General features: G+C 36.2%; 1 protein-coding gene across 3 annotated transcripts in view; it reads left to right on the top strand.

The window, feature by feature from the left end:
* GULP1 (GULP PTB domain containing engulfment adaptor 1) overlaps positions 1 to 16,404 on the top strand; it is a 143,914-nt gene that overhangs the window by 60,804 nt on the left and 66,706 nt on the right. For all 3 annotated transcript variants that reach the window (XM_065750690.1, XM_065750689.1, XM_065750691.1), the window contains exon 2: positions 10,713 to 10,806. In XM_065750690.1, the coding sequence (XP_065606762.1) occupies positions 10,779 to 10,806 (28 nt within the window). In that variant the 5' untranslated portion in view covers positions 10,713 to 10,778. The remainder of the gene's footprint in view (positions 1 to 10,712; positions 10,807 to 16,404) is intronic.

Raw genomic sequence — 16,404 nt, forward strand, 5'->3', positions numbered from 1 at the left:
AAACCCTGTAAAGGAAATCCTTTTGACAGGAAACTATGTAACACTGCAGAGCTGTATTGATACCAGGCAGTTAGACCAATCCTGAGAAGTCTTAAGACTGTGAATGCTTTAGATAATATAGTAGTAAAGTATTTTAAGACATCACCTCCCCTTATTGTCATACAATAACAGTAAAAACATGATTAACACAAAGTTTTGCTACACTGAATGCTTATAGCAGTAAACGCCCAAAGAAAATCATAAGGTAAATGTAAATACTTAAGAAAAATACAGGATTATTTCCTCATGAGAGAGGAGTTTAATCAAGTAGCTGAGCAGAGTTCCAGATGTGGTGAATCAATTCTTTCTCTAGGAATCTCATGAAGAAAAACCTTGGGTATAAATTTCTTACATGAGAAGTGTCATTTGGCAAAGAACTTGCTCAAGTAAACTAAAGCAGCTTCACTGTTATTAACAAGAAACTACATTCCTTTTCTATAATAATTTTAGCTTCAACATCTCTTTAGCTGAAAAAAAAACCAAAAGAATACTTTGGCCTATTAGTTTGGACTTGTTTATATTTTTCCAGTGGTCAGAAGTCATTGGGATGGCTTGTAAAATGCTTCAGATGATCTCAAGGAAGTCTAGAAGTTAATTCATTTGTTTTACTTCAAAGTTGCTTTCGAATTGTATTTTTCTTTCTGACTACTTAAGAAGTACTGATATTTGGTTCTGTATATGTTTCCTAGTGATGTTTGAGAAGTGACTATCTGCAAAATTAGGTAGACTACAGTAGGATTCTAAAGCCACTCAGGCTTCAGCGTTAATGTTTCGCTGCTTGAGAAGAAATCTTGGACTGGAAGTGATATTTTCCTCATAAAGATACAATTGAGAAAAATATTTAAATTTGGCTTCTGTAGTCACCACGTTTTTCTGAATAGATGAAATCTTGCTCTTTGTGGTTATAGCAGTTTTAGAACATTAGGCTTCTTGCTCGTTCTTAAGCTTTAAGAATCTAAATTGCGGTTAGAAAACAAGGATTATTTCTGGAGGGCTAGATGTTTAAAAGTTAATTTCTGGAAATTTTCTCTGAGATGTGGCCAGCAAAGTATATATTTGGAAATGCAGTTAGCAGACAGGTAGATTACTGGATAAAATAGAGAGGGAAGATGAATTTTGCACAGTGACTTGTTCAGTGGAATTCCAAACAATTGTAAGTAAGAGGAGATCAAGAAACAAATCACTACCTGCATGAGTATTTTCATAAATGAAGTGAGAAACAAGGAGTACAGAAATTTTGCGGAGTGATTTGATACTTCTGTCTATAATTACACTGCAATACTTAATGTTACTCCCAGCTGACAATACTTCCACTTCAGTTCCTTTTAAATCTACCAAGGCACATGTATAGTTTTGTCCTAACTGAAATAATGCTTTAGGCTTTTAATTTTCAAGTTAATTGCTAATTATTCATTTGATTATTTTTTTCTCTGTTCATCAACAGCACTACTTATTAAATTCTTTACACAGTGAAATTTGTATTCCTTTAACTTAGATCAATATTGTTGAAGGATGTTTATTCTTTCCTTGACAAGTATGCTTTTTTTTTTTTTCAGAAGGGTCCTAGTTGCTGTTGTCCTGCAATGGCTACTCCAAGTTAAGGGCAAATATATTTGTAACAATTCACTGTCTTTTCTGTCTGCATGCCATCAGTTATCCAGTCTATGTTGCACATCAATGCGAGTGCGTATATATTCATGCAGTTTTCAAAGGATGAGCTTTGCTTCAGTCTTCCTACTTAAGTTTTCCATTAATACAGAATAGATTTTGGAAATGTTTAGCTGAAGATTGGCATGTTTCTAAGGAGGATTTTTTAGCACTGTCCTGGAATGACTGCTCCCTACTCCATAAATTCTTATAAGTTGCTCCAATTTTCAGTCATCTTTGTGCTCAATTTTTTTTTTCATGATGTCACAGCTTGTTCTTTTAGTTCTCCTAGCTGTTACTTTTGGAATGGATTTCTGTGAAATATGTAAACGTTTACACTCAGTTCTTGGATTCTCTTCTTGAATAGTATAGTGAAATTAATTTGTTTCAGAACTGAAGTATGCAAGTTTTCATGAAGTTGTTCAGATGTGCATCTGAAGTATTAAATAATTTATTTTTCATTAGCAAATACTAGTATTTCATATGGTATTGTCCCGGGAGTAACTTTTTAAGTAGTCTGAACAGCTATGCATAATTCATTTTATTGGAAATGAATATGTATGTTGTTGCAGGGGCGAGAGAATAGCATCTAGATTGGTGTGCAATTGGCTATAGAGTGCAGTTTTATGCTGGTGGTCCTGTTTTTATTATTTCCCCAGTTGATGCCTAGTTTTAATTTGGTTTAGCAGTGCTTTCTGTAGTGCTCCAATGCTGTAGGGACTCATTTTGTCCTCTGGGGCTTATGCTGTAGTTTCTTCTTTATAAACCAAGGATGTATTGTGATGTCTATGGTAAGATTTTTCTTGTTGCTTCTTAAGAATGTTGCTTCTTAAGAATTGTTCTTCATGTGGGCACCCTTCACCTTCACAAATACATTTGAAAATTAAGCTTGAATGGCACATTGTGAATTCATATGCTGAATTCTTATTATAGTAAATTTGGCAGCAAAGCTTAAGTATGGCAACAAAGATGGATAACGGGCTAGAGTGCAGGGTGTATGAGGAATGGCTGAGGTCCCATCCCATTGATGGGCCCGGAGCAGAGGAGGGTGAAGGGAGGCCTCATGGCACCCTACAGCTCCTCACAGGGACCAAAGGGGCAGTGCTGAGCTCTGCTCTTCAGTGACAGCGATAGGGCTGTGAGAAAATGGCATGGTGCTGTGTTAGGAGAGCTGAGGCCGTGTATTAGCATAAGCTCCTTCACAAGAGGGTGGTCAGGCACTGCTACAGATTCCTAAGGGCAGTGCTCACAGCCTCATGCTGCCAGAGTTCCAGAAACATTTGGGTTAACGCTGCTAAGACAGAGCGTTTTAATTTTGAGTGGTCTCATGTGGAGCCAGAAGTTGGACTATGTGATTCTTCTAAGTCCCTTCCCACTAGTGGTCATCTCTGATTCTATGTGTTTCTGAAAGAGGTGACATGCTGCACTGCTCTCATGGTTTTGCCTCAGTTTGTTAGTCTAGTCTCTGTACCCAAAGCTGAAGACAAGTTGACAACTCAGATCCAAATAGGAAGGAGTGGAAAACAAATACCTGGGGTGAATATTTAAGCCATTCAGTAGGAAACTTTCTGGCAAAGTTCAGTTTCCAGTGCTCATGCACTACTTTGCTCAAGTTTTCTTTAATTTTCAAATAACCTAGAATTTTTTTTTATTTGAAAATGTGCTGAGTATTTGTATCTGCTTCCCACCACTTCTCCCCAATGTGCCCTTAGTATCCCATAGTTGAGTTGTGGGATCAGTCCCTGTATCTGCTGTTAGTAGTTTCAGTTTTTCTCAGTGAGAACAACCTGTATTTGTTTTATCCCTATGATTACGGTGGTTCAGCACAAAATGATGCCCTGCCTGTACCAGGGTGTAGGTATATGGCTTTAGCAATCTTCATATTGTTTGTTACACAAAATGGTGTGTAGATTGTGGCCCAAGTTTCATATGCTTCATGATGGACAGTAGATAACGTTCATACCCACATACAAAAGATGTCCCACTGGGAGTTTTTATTAATGTGAAACTAAAGCTATGAATATTAGGGATGAGAATTAGTTTTGCATTATGTCTCAATAAGGTGGGATTTAACTGGAGCAGGAGTGGACATTGTGTCTTTCTGGTCCCAAGAAACCAGTTCCATTTTGTGCTTTAGATGCAATGGGTGTTTTAGTCTAAACTTGCTAATCTGTCATGATTTTTAAAACCTCCACTTTCTTCTTTGTCCCAGGTGTGTTAAAACATGCAGAATATTCCTAGTCAAGAAAATGGAAGAGATTTAAGCCTTGCTAGCTTGGAAAGTCTATTATGTAGGGATATATTTTTCAGTGATTCTTATCGCTTCTATTAATTTATCGTAGAAAGGATCACTTAAAAAAGACCTCAAAATAAGACTCATGGTAACCATAACCATGTGTGAAACCTGAATGTTTCTCCGTAATGCATATTTTTTTGAACTACCTTAACACATACTTTTTTTACAAGAGATAAGGAGATTAATTTACTAATAAATGTTTTTGGTTTCTATGCTTGTGTGAATTTAATATCTGTGCATATCACATTTTCATATCACATTCTTGTCAAAATGCTGAGTCTCCTCAGACTGTATCAAAAAGGGGTAAAAAAAAAATGAACAAATGTAATATGATTAAGCTTAAAAAAACAATATAATCTACTTTGTGAGGTACTCAGTAAGAGGTTGATTTAGTAGGAGTGACAAAATAGATGTTGCCAACTGTTTCTCACTTTTACTAAGTGTCACAATCACTTAATAAACCTCTTCTCATCTGTATGAACACAATCTAATGTTGTCCTTGAGGCTAAATAATTAAAACGATGATTGTGAACGTATTATCGTTAATGAGAAATACAGTGACTTGTGCAGCAAAGGATCAAAGGGTTCAATATCACAGTCTGTGTGTATGTGAAGAGCATGTGATGCTTTAAAAAAGAAATTCTTCATCTTATAATTTCAGAAGTAGATAATATATTAATATATTAATATATTATGTATATTAATAAATCGGTAATGAGAAAATAAATCATTAGTAGCTTGTGAGGCAGTGTTTTTTGTTTTTCAACATGACTTACAGCACATGCTGGAAACACACAGCATAGGAACTGCTCTGTAAAATATAAGGAAGTAAGTATTCTACACAGCTGTCTGTTTGCCTAAAATTCTGTTTCTGCTTATCCTTGGAGGGAGAGGTGAAATGGATCCCTAGATAAATAAAGGTATGAGAAGTTTGACTTGAGGCTCTGTAGGAATGTATCAACTTAAATAATGCAGCCTATTTATTGATTTGTTTGTTGACATAGTTAAAGCTTCTTTGAGGATATATTTCTCACTTCCATAAAAGAATAATCCATTATTAATAATATTGACCTTGTGTGCTTAAAAAAACCCCACACACTTCTGTGAATTTGAAGATTTACAGAACCATCTGTAGCATCCTTGTTTAGAGTTACTGGGGAATGGAAAATTATTTGCTCTTTTATTTTGCTAATGAATTGTGGCAGGCCTGTTGAGCTACTAGTGAAAGGATTGAACAGAGAAAACATCTGGTGTGCACCGTGAAGCCTGTATAACTGCAAGAATCATACAGGTGCTTAAGGAGTTGCAGGCATTTTTATCCTCACCATTCTTTTGCTGTCTGTTCCTTGATATTTGCCAAGACATTTTCTGGTTAGCTCTGTCTAAACAGACATCTGGGTTTTTCACATCCCTTTCATCATCTGTTCTACATCAGTAATGTACTTTTAAACTTCATCCGCACGTTTCAGGAAGCGTGTGGAGTCGTCTTGTGGGACCTGTTGAGCATGTGCACACAGTGGTATGTTTCTTGCTTTTTAAGTTGGGCAGGATAGTTTTAAAAAAAAAAGTTAAACTGTGTTGTACCTCTTAAAGTATCTACAAAAGCTGTGAAATTTCATTGCAAGCAAAACTAAATTATGCTATTAGATGTGCTGTATTATTCATTTGCAGAATATATGTAGAAAAGTAAACAAACAAAAAGCTATTGTTTGGAAATTTGATTATTTTTTTTCTGCAATGGAAATGCAGTGAAGTGTTTGAAAATCGTTTGCCAGTAGTAAATCAAATACAGATGTTGTATGCAGCAACTGGCTCTTGCAAGGATGGTGCTAATCTAGGAGTAACCACTTTCACTGTCAGGACATGTAATTTCTTAAAACTGAATTTACCTTAGGCAAGGACTTGCCTGGAGTTTTGGAGTCTCAAGTTCTGGAGGCTTTCTCATACTTAAAGTCAAAAGCAGTCAAATAAATTAAAAAAAATCAAAGAACAACCTGACCGCCCACTATCCCTTCTACCAGAACTACTTTAAGAGCTTTTCTGTGTTTTCTTTTGTTCCTGGTGGAACCCATCAATGAATCCACTCCATGGTTTCTAAAAACACTTGCAAAGCTCAAGTCTGAAGCTTTCGTGTCTGAAAGTGATGAGAAAGATCTTGTTCAGATCAGTATAGATGATCAAATGGCTAATGGGATAACACTGGCCCTCCTGGGTGCGAGCAAGCAAGATGTTTGCCATCTGTCTGTCTTTTGGACGCAGATGGCAATGACTGAGTTGTTTCAGAGTGAACATGTAGAAAGCTGTTTTGTTGGCTCTAAACATCTGACATCTGTAAGTTCCTGTACAGTAGAGAAACAACTAGGTTGACATGACAGAAATGAATTGCCATGTTTCTCTGGATACTGGATCTTGTTGGGAAAAGAAAGCTCTCCTTAAAATCTGTCAAGATTGTGCAATTAAAAGGAACAAACAGTCAGTTTTTCTTGCAAAGTTAAAGAAGTTTGGGAAGAAGTGAACTTTCCTTGTTTTAAAGTCACTTACTCTATTAATACAGTGTCAACTGCAGTTTGATCCATAAGTAATGCAGAGTCCTGATAAAACACAGTGTAACCTTTGGTAAGATATTTTTTTACTGCTTTTAAACAGTATTTAGTTCTAATGTAAACAGTATTTAGTTCTAATGCTATGTGAACAGTTTTTTGCTACTAGATATCTCATTCTTATCCACTTGTCACCTGTTGCTCATTTAAACTTTCTTTTTTTGACTAAATTTCCCTATTTAAGGAGTAGGTTGTTGTTTAGAAATGGAGGGGTAAAATGCCAAGATGGGAGGCTTGGATAGAAGACTATTTCTTATAAATTCAAAGCATATAAGTAACTTAATAGCATTGAATGGAACTGCTTGCTGACTAAATATTCACAGTAGCTGCAGGGTCTACACTGTCTTTTTGTTCACTGTCATGTCATTATCTTTAGACTCCCATTCAGAGGAGAAAGGGTTTGTGGCAAGTTCCATTATCATTTTGTTGTACAAAAGAAAAGGGAGCACATCATGATATGATGGAGTTAACTTGGTTTTGTGTATCACTTCATGTAGTCTACTATTACTATTTTCTGCCATTGTCTTCTCATCTTAGGATAATATTTTAATGGTGTTATGGTTATTGCAAAAAAAATTTTATAGCTGTTTTGTTCCAAAGTTTCTCATCTTACCTTCTGCAGTAACTTTATAAGCCTGTTTCATTGCAAGTCAATGAATCACACATTCCTGTGTGCTGTAGCCCTTTGGAAAACAGGATTTAAGGCACATTGTGCTTCATTTTTGGAGAAATGTTATCCAATATGCTCACGAAGCTGGGATCTGATAGGGAGAATAGCCGAAGTCATCAATTTTCCCAAACTTTATTTAGCTCAGTGTGGATTATGTGTGTGCTTGAAAGTGAAGAGGGCATGTTTGACCCTTATTTGATTATTCATTAAGTGGGTTGGTGGATGCAGGTTGGGGTATCCTTCAGAGATTTTCAGGGAATAATTATTTGTGGCATGAAAAAGGCATAGAATAAACTTGGCCCAGGTGATCATTACAGCCTATGCTATTTGAGGGCTGAGGTTGCAGCGTGGGGAAACCCAAATAAATCCTGAGTCCAGCAATAGTTTGTAAGTAAGAAAAACGAGGCAAGTTACCCTGGTGGCTTGTTTCATCCCTTTCTTAAGTGCTCTCTTTTGGCTTGTCTGAGTTGGACCTAAATTTAGAAAACAGATTAAAATGGAATGTTTTGGAAGGAGACCTCAGGCACACGCTGATGTCTCTGGGGCAGCTTCCGTACCATTGCAGCAGCAGATTGCAGTTGCTTATATCTGGCACTGGAAGGTTGCTACTCCTTCCCTTTGTTCTGCCTCCTTTGGTGCATAAGCACAGACAGCAACCACTATTAGCATTAATGATCAAAAGTAATTACTCAGGTGGCAGCTTCAGCTTCAATCCTCTTTTCCCTTGTGCCTGTTATTCTGAATACCTGCAAACGCCTCAGTCACCCACACCTCTGGGCATTTTGCAGTTTGCTCCTTGCTTTAAGAAGCTCCTCACTGTGACGGGTGTCTAGTAAGCCTTAATGCCAGTGAAGACGAAGGGAAAAGGAGATGAAGGTCCTTGCTTTCTGCTCTTACTGCTGCAGTTTGCTATGGCAAACGTAGCTTACATTCTCAGCTTCCAATTCTGCATGAAGCTGTTCAGACTGACAAAACCACTACTCAGAGTTCGGCTGTCATTTAAACTTGCATTGTTGTTAGCTTAATGAAATTATTTTTTAAGCTGCCTTTTCTCTCTCTTCCTTCTGTTTCTTTCTGCCCCTAAATAAATCATCTGAAAGTAACCAGAAATATCCCAAGTTTATACCTGCTTGTATTTTGTCAGTTAATCAATTTGTGAAATCGTATGTAAGTTTGTTTTTTCCAAGTGGAGTTTGGTTTCTGGCTGAATCTGAAGAAAACTCCTAGTAGAAAGGCGGTGAAACATTCTCTACATAGGTGTGTCTTCCTTCATGATGAGTAATTAAATATTTTGGTCCACATGCCTATTCCCTGGTGTCTCTGATTGCTACAGCTGCTTTACCCTGAATTAAACAAATGAGCTCACAGGAAGGGCTCCCCTGTATGCAGAGGGACCCCTGCACTGTTATAATGAACCCAAAAGTCAAAATGTCATAAGCTTTTAGCAGAGTGCTCTGTGACTGTTACCCAGCATCTTTGTGCACTGAGCGTTCTGAGAAAGACATTATTTTTCTATCAGAAAATCTTTAATTTTAGTGTTCAAAGAAAAGCTTGTTTAATCTTAATGATGCTGTCTTTTGGTGTCACCTAATGAACAGCTGCCAATATTACTTAGAACTCCTTAATATCTAATGACACCTTCTTGCCCCGTGCCCAACTGAGGACTTTTATTCTGGGAGGAATACCGAAGTTTTATGGGGCACGTAACCATCTGTTTCTTCTGACTCTGAGGGGTTGGAGGGGTTGTTCCAGTTAGAACTGGAGCAAATTTGAAAAAGAGCCACATGTAGCTAATTGTTCCCTTCATTGTTCAGCAGTGTTCCCAGTAGAATTCAACAGATCCCAATAGAGTAGGAGTCACTGACGAAGTGTACTTGTTCTGTTGCTGTGTTGCAGTTGAAATTAGGAATTTTTTTTTTACAAAATTGTCCATTATGGTTTTTATTATGTGGATTATTGTAATGCTGATGTATATCTTTATTCTTTAAAACAAATCCATTATATCTTCCACATATTTCTTGCTTTTTAATGAAAATAAGAACTTTATTGCATTTTATCACACTTACCGGAATAGTCTTGCAGAATTTAGTAGTTAAAAGGATGTTTATATGAGATATAAAAATTGATAGTTTTCATAGTTACACTGTGTTTTAAACAAAATAGTTTTAATGGCGTTCTCTTGAAGCACAGCCAGCATCTGACTGCATGCAGATGTAGATATCTACTCAGAAGACATGCATTTAGAAAGAAAAAAAAAAAGAGTAAAAAGAAAATTAATGGTTGGTAGAAAACTATGATGCTGTTGTCCCTGTTGTCTGTTGGAAGAGAACCCAAGTGATTCCTCTGTTGTCATTCAAGGAACCTGACAGAGCTACATGAGACAAACAATAAATCTGGCTTTTAACTCAAAACTGTTCCTGTCCCTGAGCCTGTAACATCTCTTAAACAGGGCAAGAACTGCAAAATCTTTGAGCTCCATCAAATATCTTTGTCATCATTGTTTTTCTGGTCTTGGGTATAATGGCATTCTAGCTAATTTCAGAGATGATCTGATACAAAATACTTCATTTTTTCTTCTCTTTTGTCTGGAATGCTCTGAGAGGAAGGCGGAGGTGTAGCTTTTGACTGGATGAACAAAATCAAAAGAAGTATTGAGAACATCTTCAAGCAAAGTTGAAAAACAAAGTCAATGTTACAAAATCAGATAGTTTTGAAGAATGCCTTTTGAGGCTTTTTGGACGAAAGCTATTTTTGAAGAATATAATTCTGATAATAGATGGTGAATCTAAAATTAGGGTAAGAATCCAAGGTTTATATGAGGGAAATGCTGAGTTTACTACAAATTCTGTTAAGTTATAAACACATGTAATCGTATAGCTGATATTTGCACTTTACCAAATTTGTTCTGTTGGTTATCCATGTAGGGATGCAATCTGAGGTAACAGGAGCAAAGAGGTAGTTGTACTGATAGAAGGGAAATTTTTCTGCATCAAATTCCTGGGTGAAGAGGAGGTTTTTTTTTTATTCTGATTTTTTTTTCCAATGTCAAGCCCACATGAAGATGAAAGCATAGCTGTAAATAATCTGTTTGCTGAAATGACACAAAACAGGGGAGTGCAAACGTGGACTGAATGCTTTAATGGAGTCTTGTATTCAATATTCATTTAAAAATTTTCTTTCCAACCTGTCTGTGTATAGTGTTTGTCATTTAGATTTTAGTACAAACTTCACAGTGAGCTTTAAAATGTCTTTCTGTATTGAGTGCCACAGGGCATTCAAAAAATAAATCATCTCAATTCTGTGATTTTTTTTTTTCTCCAGCAAAGCATGTCTCCCTTTCTTATTTTCTGGATGCTTCCAGAGTAATTAAAATCACTTGTATTGTATTTCATGTGAAGATGGCACACAACATCATAACAGTAATGGACTTTTCTGTTTTCTTGTTTATATCTTTCTTCAGGTTAAAGCGTGTGGGGAAGAAAACCTACCAAATTTAGAAACACAGTTGAGTAGATACACTTTCAACATGAACCGGGCTTTTAGCAGGAAGAAAGGTAAGTCATTTAATTTATGATCCATGGGAGCCTTAAATATCCTGTATAAATTCTTTAGACTAAGAATTATACAAGAAAGTACTTAAGAATAATTTTATCTAATCAATTTAGAAATAAGCAACTTTCTGTGATGTACAGAGTAAAGTGTTCTTGATAGTTATAAAGAACTCTTTTGAATTTTAAGGCTTATGTTGAATGTAATACTATTTTCTTTACTGAGATGTGTGTGCCTATATACACAATTATGCATATATTTGTTTCTCTTTTTTTCCTGTACTCACCAAAGGATGTGCTAAAGGATTTTAAAACTTCTAAACAGTTACTGACTTCTGCATTTAATTCATATGTTCCCTGGGTTCTTGGAGAAGCTATTTTAGAAAAGCCATCCTTTAATATATTCAGAATATCTCATGCTGCAGAACATCTCTTAGCTTTAAGAAGCTATTCTGAGTTTGCAGCAATTTGAAATGCATTCTTTCCAAAAGTATATCAAACCACTAAGTTTTCAGAGTTGTGCTTCTGGCTTGCTTGTTCTCTTTTTATGGTCTATTTAGGATTAAGCATAATTTTTAGATGAAGCAAAAGCGCAATTTTTATTCTTGTTTTTTTTTTTCATCCTTTTTGCTATTTTTTCTTACTAAAACGTAGGTTATGTCAGGCTACTTTATTTTTGTTTTCATGTTTTCTTCTAAAGATTCTTAAGTGTGACACTAAGCTTGAGCTTCTGTTTCAATAACCAAGTAAACTCTACTGAACTGAGTGTATAAGATTTTGTTTATGTAGCAAGTATTTCTGCTTTTGTGTCAGTAGCAAAGTTAGAAAAAAATCTGTCATGCATTAAAGCAGCAGGAAATGACATCGTCACATCCTTCTCTGTCTAGTACATTGATTTGCTATAATGAGATGCACTGAGATAAGCAAATCAGAATAACAGAATACGTAGTTCCTTCACAGAGAAGATAGACACATCCACAGAGGCTGTGAAAAACAATAATAGATCATTTGATACCTCAGAAGCAAGACACACTGAGGAAATAAACTGAAATCCATAACCCATGCTTTTAAGAACTGGTGTGTTTTTGTTACAGCTGCTTGATAATGCTGCCTAGCTTATTCCAAAGAGTTTGGAGACTGTTCTACTATCAGCTAACTGTGGATCTGTCCCACAGGTGGGAAAGAAGCTTAGGATTGTAAGAGTTTTTGTTGTTGTTGCAGATCCTATTTTCTTTTTTTCTGATGATTTCTGGTAATTGAAACTTAGCATGCCATGTTTTAGGAACAGACCACTTTTGTTTTATTGGGCTATTTATGGACTATCTGACTTGCATGCAAAGCTCTGAAATATTCTTTCACTTATTCAACTTGCTCTTTTTGGCAAGGGCACGTTTAAGCAATTGTGAGGTTGTACACTCTGGTATCTGAGATCATTTGTTGGGACTGGATTCATTCCTTTCTGTTTTCACCTGCTCTTGGTAGGAAAATTCATTTACATTCTCATATACTATGAAAAAGACAAATTCCAGTTGAAGAATTGTCAAGAATAAATAAAACGTATGTGTATATATATGTTGCCATTTGATGTTCAGAAAAGCTTGGCTATATCATTTTTCAGTAAGATTTAATCTAAACATCAAATCTGTTCAAGAGCAGGCTCAAAGAGGTACAGCTGTTGAGCTCGTATAACATATTGCCTGATGTCACTCCCAGATCTCAGCATTAAAATGATTTCCACACCTGCGTTTGGTGAGGTTGGTAAGGGTTTCTTTTGTTTGCAAAACCATGGATATTTTGAGGAGCTAGATATGAGTGCAGTGACTTTCCCTGGTAGTTCTCTATAAATCTAAATTGGCCTCTGGGTGGCTGTGCTAGAAGGCTTTGTGCTAATTGTAAGTTTGCACCAATTTATTACTGTGGAGCGCTTTGAACCAGCTGTTTCAAACATGTAGGATTCCTAAGTAGTTAAAACATATAAGATTTTAAGTAGTTGTGATATGTTCACAGTAGCTAAAGATTATCCAAACTGTGTCAAGTTGGTACTGTCCCTAAATCATCATCGTGGCATATGACTGGGTGGCTAGGACCTCGCTGCATTTGTTAAAAAGCTTTGTTCTTGCTCTACCACCACTGAAATTGCAGAAGTTTCTTTTTAAATAATCAAGGAGTGCTTTCATCATTAATAGCAGATATCAATAGATAAAGCAAGAAGACAAGCACTGAAAAACAACCTTATTGAAGGCTGGCTAGAAGACTGCATTCACAAAAGAACTGCAAGGTGCTAGTTACTAGTAAGAAAAGGATATGGACTTTTGGTTAATTAACTCTTAATATTCAAAGGGAAAAATAGCTTCCCACAGACACAGACTGTGATGTGAGTGTTTGTGTACTGAGTTTTACAGAATGATGGATTTGTCCTCAAACACATGGTAGTGCATTTGAGAGACTGGACCCTCATCTTCAGTACTTTCACTTGTACAGTGGAACTTTGCAGTATGTAGGATCTCTGTAGCAATTACTTGTTGCAAGTTTATCTTTGAAGGCCATTTCCAATGACTACTGAATTATTAATGAAAACTGAATTATCCTTTTGCTCTTAATTTATGTGGTCGTGTGTAGGTATAACCTGTATACGCTACCAGAAAGCGCATGCTGTGGTGTGGGTTTTGTTTTTGCTGTTCGGGGCTGTGTGTGTTTTGTTCTTTACACTCGTCTTCTTGTCTTTCTGGTGAGTGGAGGGTACATCTCCCAAATGGGTCCAGAGCATTTTACTGATTCTGTGTTTTTTTGTTCAGTCACTAGTATAAGAATTTGTCCCATTGGATAAGAGAGGCATACTCGAGCACAAAATAGCTGGGATTCAGACTTCCTGGGCTAAAAGGAGTGAAACTCAGAGTAACTCAAAATATTGCTAAATATGTAGCTACGTGTATCCACTTCTGGCTAAATTTAGCCTTGAATTATAGTGTGTGAAATCCAACCAAGTTTGTGGAGGGCAGCAAATCACAGCTGAATTTAGTTCATTCAGTCCTATACCCCAATGATCCTGTTTCATCCTAGAGTGAATGTCAGCCTTAGTTTCATATGGCACAAAGTTCAGTGCCAAAGCTGCTGTTGGGTGCAGGAATCTGCACTCACTAATGCTGAGTTTCTTTGGCCAGTGATGGTTGGTGATTGCTGCCAGATTATCAACTCTTGAAAGTGTAGCTGGCATTCAGAATATTAAATGGAATATACTGGAGCAATAACATATCATAAATAGTAAGCTTCAGCAATATCCTTTCAATGAAGTGTCTTTTATGAGTCTAGTCCATGAAGATGAAGACAGTAGCATTTAATCATCAAGGTTTGTTATATGGAAAAAATCCAAACGAATGTTATAGGATGCTCTTCTACAGGAGTAGACTGTCCCTGTGACCCTGATTTGTACTGCAGACATATATTACATTCCAGAGCGACAAGTGTTTCGGTTTGTCTTTCTTTGTTGATTGAGTAGACAACAGGTGAAGCCCTAAATAGAGACTGAAGTATTGTTTAAAGCAAATGCTGTCTTTCAAAGAATATATTTCATCTCAGTGGTTTAAATAAGTTATCTATTGCATACTGATTTTCAACATTAAAAAATAAAGATTAGGAAAACAGAAACATAGTAAATATTTCTGTACTTCCAAGATATGTATGTAGTTGCTGTCTTCCTCACTGTGGTCTACAGACATTCTTGTGATTACAAAACAAACAAGCAAAAAGAAACCGCTGCCACCAAAAAACAACACTCCTCCTCCTCCAGCCCAGAACAGCTGCTGCTTGATAAGAATTTTTTAATAAGAATTTCTACTAGAGCAAAGCTTATAATTAAAATGTGCATTCTTGCTTATCAAATATTCGTGTTGTTTCAGTCTCATTTATCTTCTTAACACAAAAATCATTCGTCTTAATAGTTTTGAAATACCTACACAAATATTTTCTGTGCTTTCTAGATAATGCTTTGTGGGTTTTGGAATATGGCATTGTACAAAAACATTCAGTAACTTTTTTTTAGCTCATTAACTATGTATAGTTTTGTTTATTTTTAAGTAGTTTTGTTGTATGATTCTGTTTTTATTAAGATATTGAGGTTCTTTTTCAATTAGGCTAATAGTGAAAGTTGCAGGTTTTTACTACGTTAATTTGGCAAGGACCAAATCTTTCATTGACGGGACAAGGAAGTGTGTTTTTCTGCAGCATGTGTGCATGCACACATTTGTATGCAAGGATATATTTATTCATTTTCCTTGTAGATCTTAAAAATAAAATTTAAAAAAAGAAAAATGTTCCTCATCAGAAAAAAAGAAAACAAATGTTATCACCTCTGCATTTTGAAAGCAGTGGGAATGGATCTAGCTGACCTGAATTTTTCTGGAGAGCTGGTTGTAGTGTGCTTTTAGAGGATATACAGCTACAGATGATAGGTACGTATTGGGAACTCTCTTTGGGGTTCATGTTGAGTCTGCACAGATAAGCCTATATTTTTTTCATTTGAATCTTCATGGATCTATTCTGTATCTCTTTGGCTTTTTATAGAATTTTCTTTTTTTTATGAAAACAGTTTGGAAGCTCCTCTGCAATATCTAAATGATATAATTTTGTTAGCTGTGAGTGAATTTATTTTCCTAAGCTGTGAACATGAGGAGGACAGGATTGTAATTTCCCAGTGCATCTTTTACCTGCAATATCTTCAGGAGACCGTTGCAGAAATAACCTATTGCATGCTTGAAGAGTATTCTAGGCATCTCGAAGAACAGGTCTATGAATGTTTACAATGGTGCTTACCATTAAACTCATACTTTTTTCTCTTGCAAAGCCTAAGGAGCTCCTTTCAGTACATGTACACGTTCCTTAACTATAGAGCACAAATTCCGTCTCTGAAACGAGAAGAGCATTGGAGGAGACTTAAACCTTCTGGTTTTCACCCTACTAAAATTTATGCAGCCTCATTTAGCAGTGTTCAATGGTTCCTACAGCAGTTGGGCAAGGGTACGTTTTGAGATCTACGAGCTAATAAATTCTTGATGCAGAATTGTTTTTAGCACATCATGTGGACTTGTTGCTGAAGTGTACTGTCTAGGTTGTTGTGGAAGTTAAATATACTTTATGAGTTGCACATGTACCCTGTTATTTAGCAGGATGAATGTCTAAGATGCATTATTTTGTGTTAGCATGTAAAGCTCAAGATGTGATTTTACAGCTTCAGTGTGTCAGCTTTTGAAAATGTGTCAATGAAAGGTCAGCCAACACTTCTTTTCTTATTTTCCAGAGACCAACACATTTTATAACTAAAACTTCCCAACTTATAGTGTGTTCTGCATTGTTTCCTTTCAGCAATTTTTCAAACATCAAGATTGATACTTTCCTGTTTTTATCTATAGTCATACTGGAAAATTTTACTGAACTCTGACTTCAAAAGCAAAAGCTGGAGGCTTGATTTGTATGCACTCCATAGTGAAAGCTTTTGAAAAATGTTATCACTTAGAATAGATTATAATATGCCAGTCTCTTTTAACTTCAACTCAAATCTTTCAGCAAAAAGTGTCATAGTACAAGTCTTTCACTGACAACGAGAAGGTA

Source organism: Cyrtonyx montezumae, unplaced genomic scaffold, assembly GCF_038088225.1.
Source record: "Cyrtonyx montezumae isolate F1298 unplaced genomic scaffold, pur_monq_1.0 scaffold_7, whole genome shotgun sequence".
In the NCBI taxonomy this organism is placed as follows: Eukaryota; Metazoa; Chordata; class Aves; order Galliformes; family Odontophoridae; genus Cyrtonyx; species Cyrtonyx montezumae.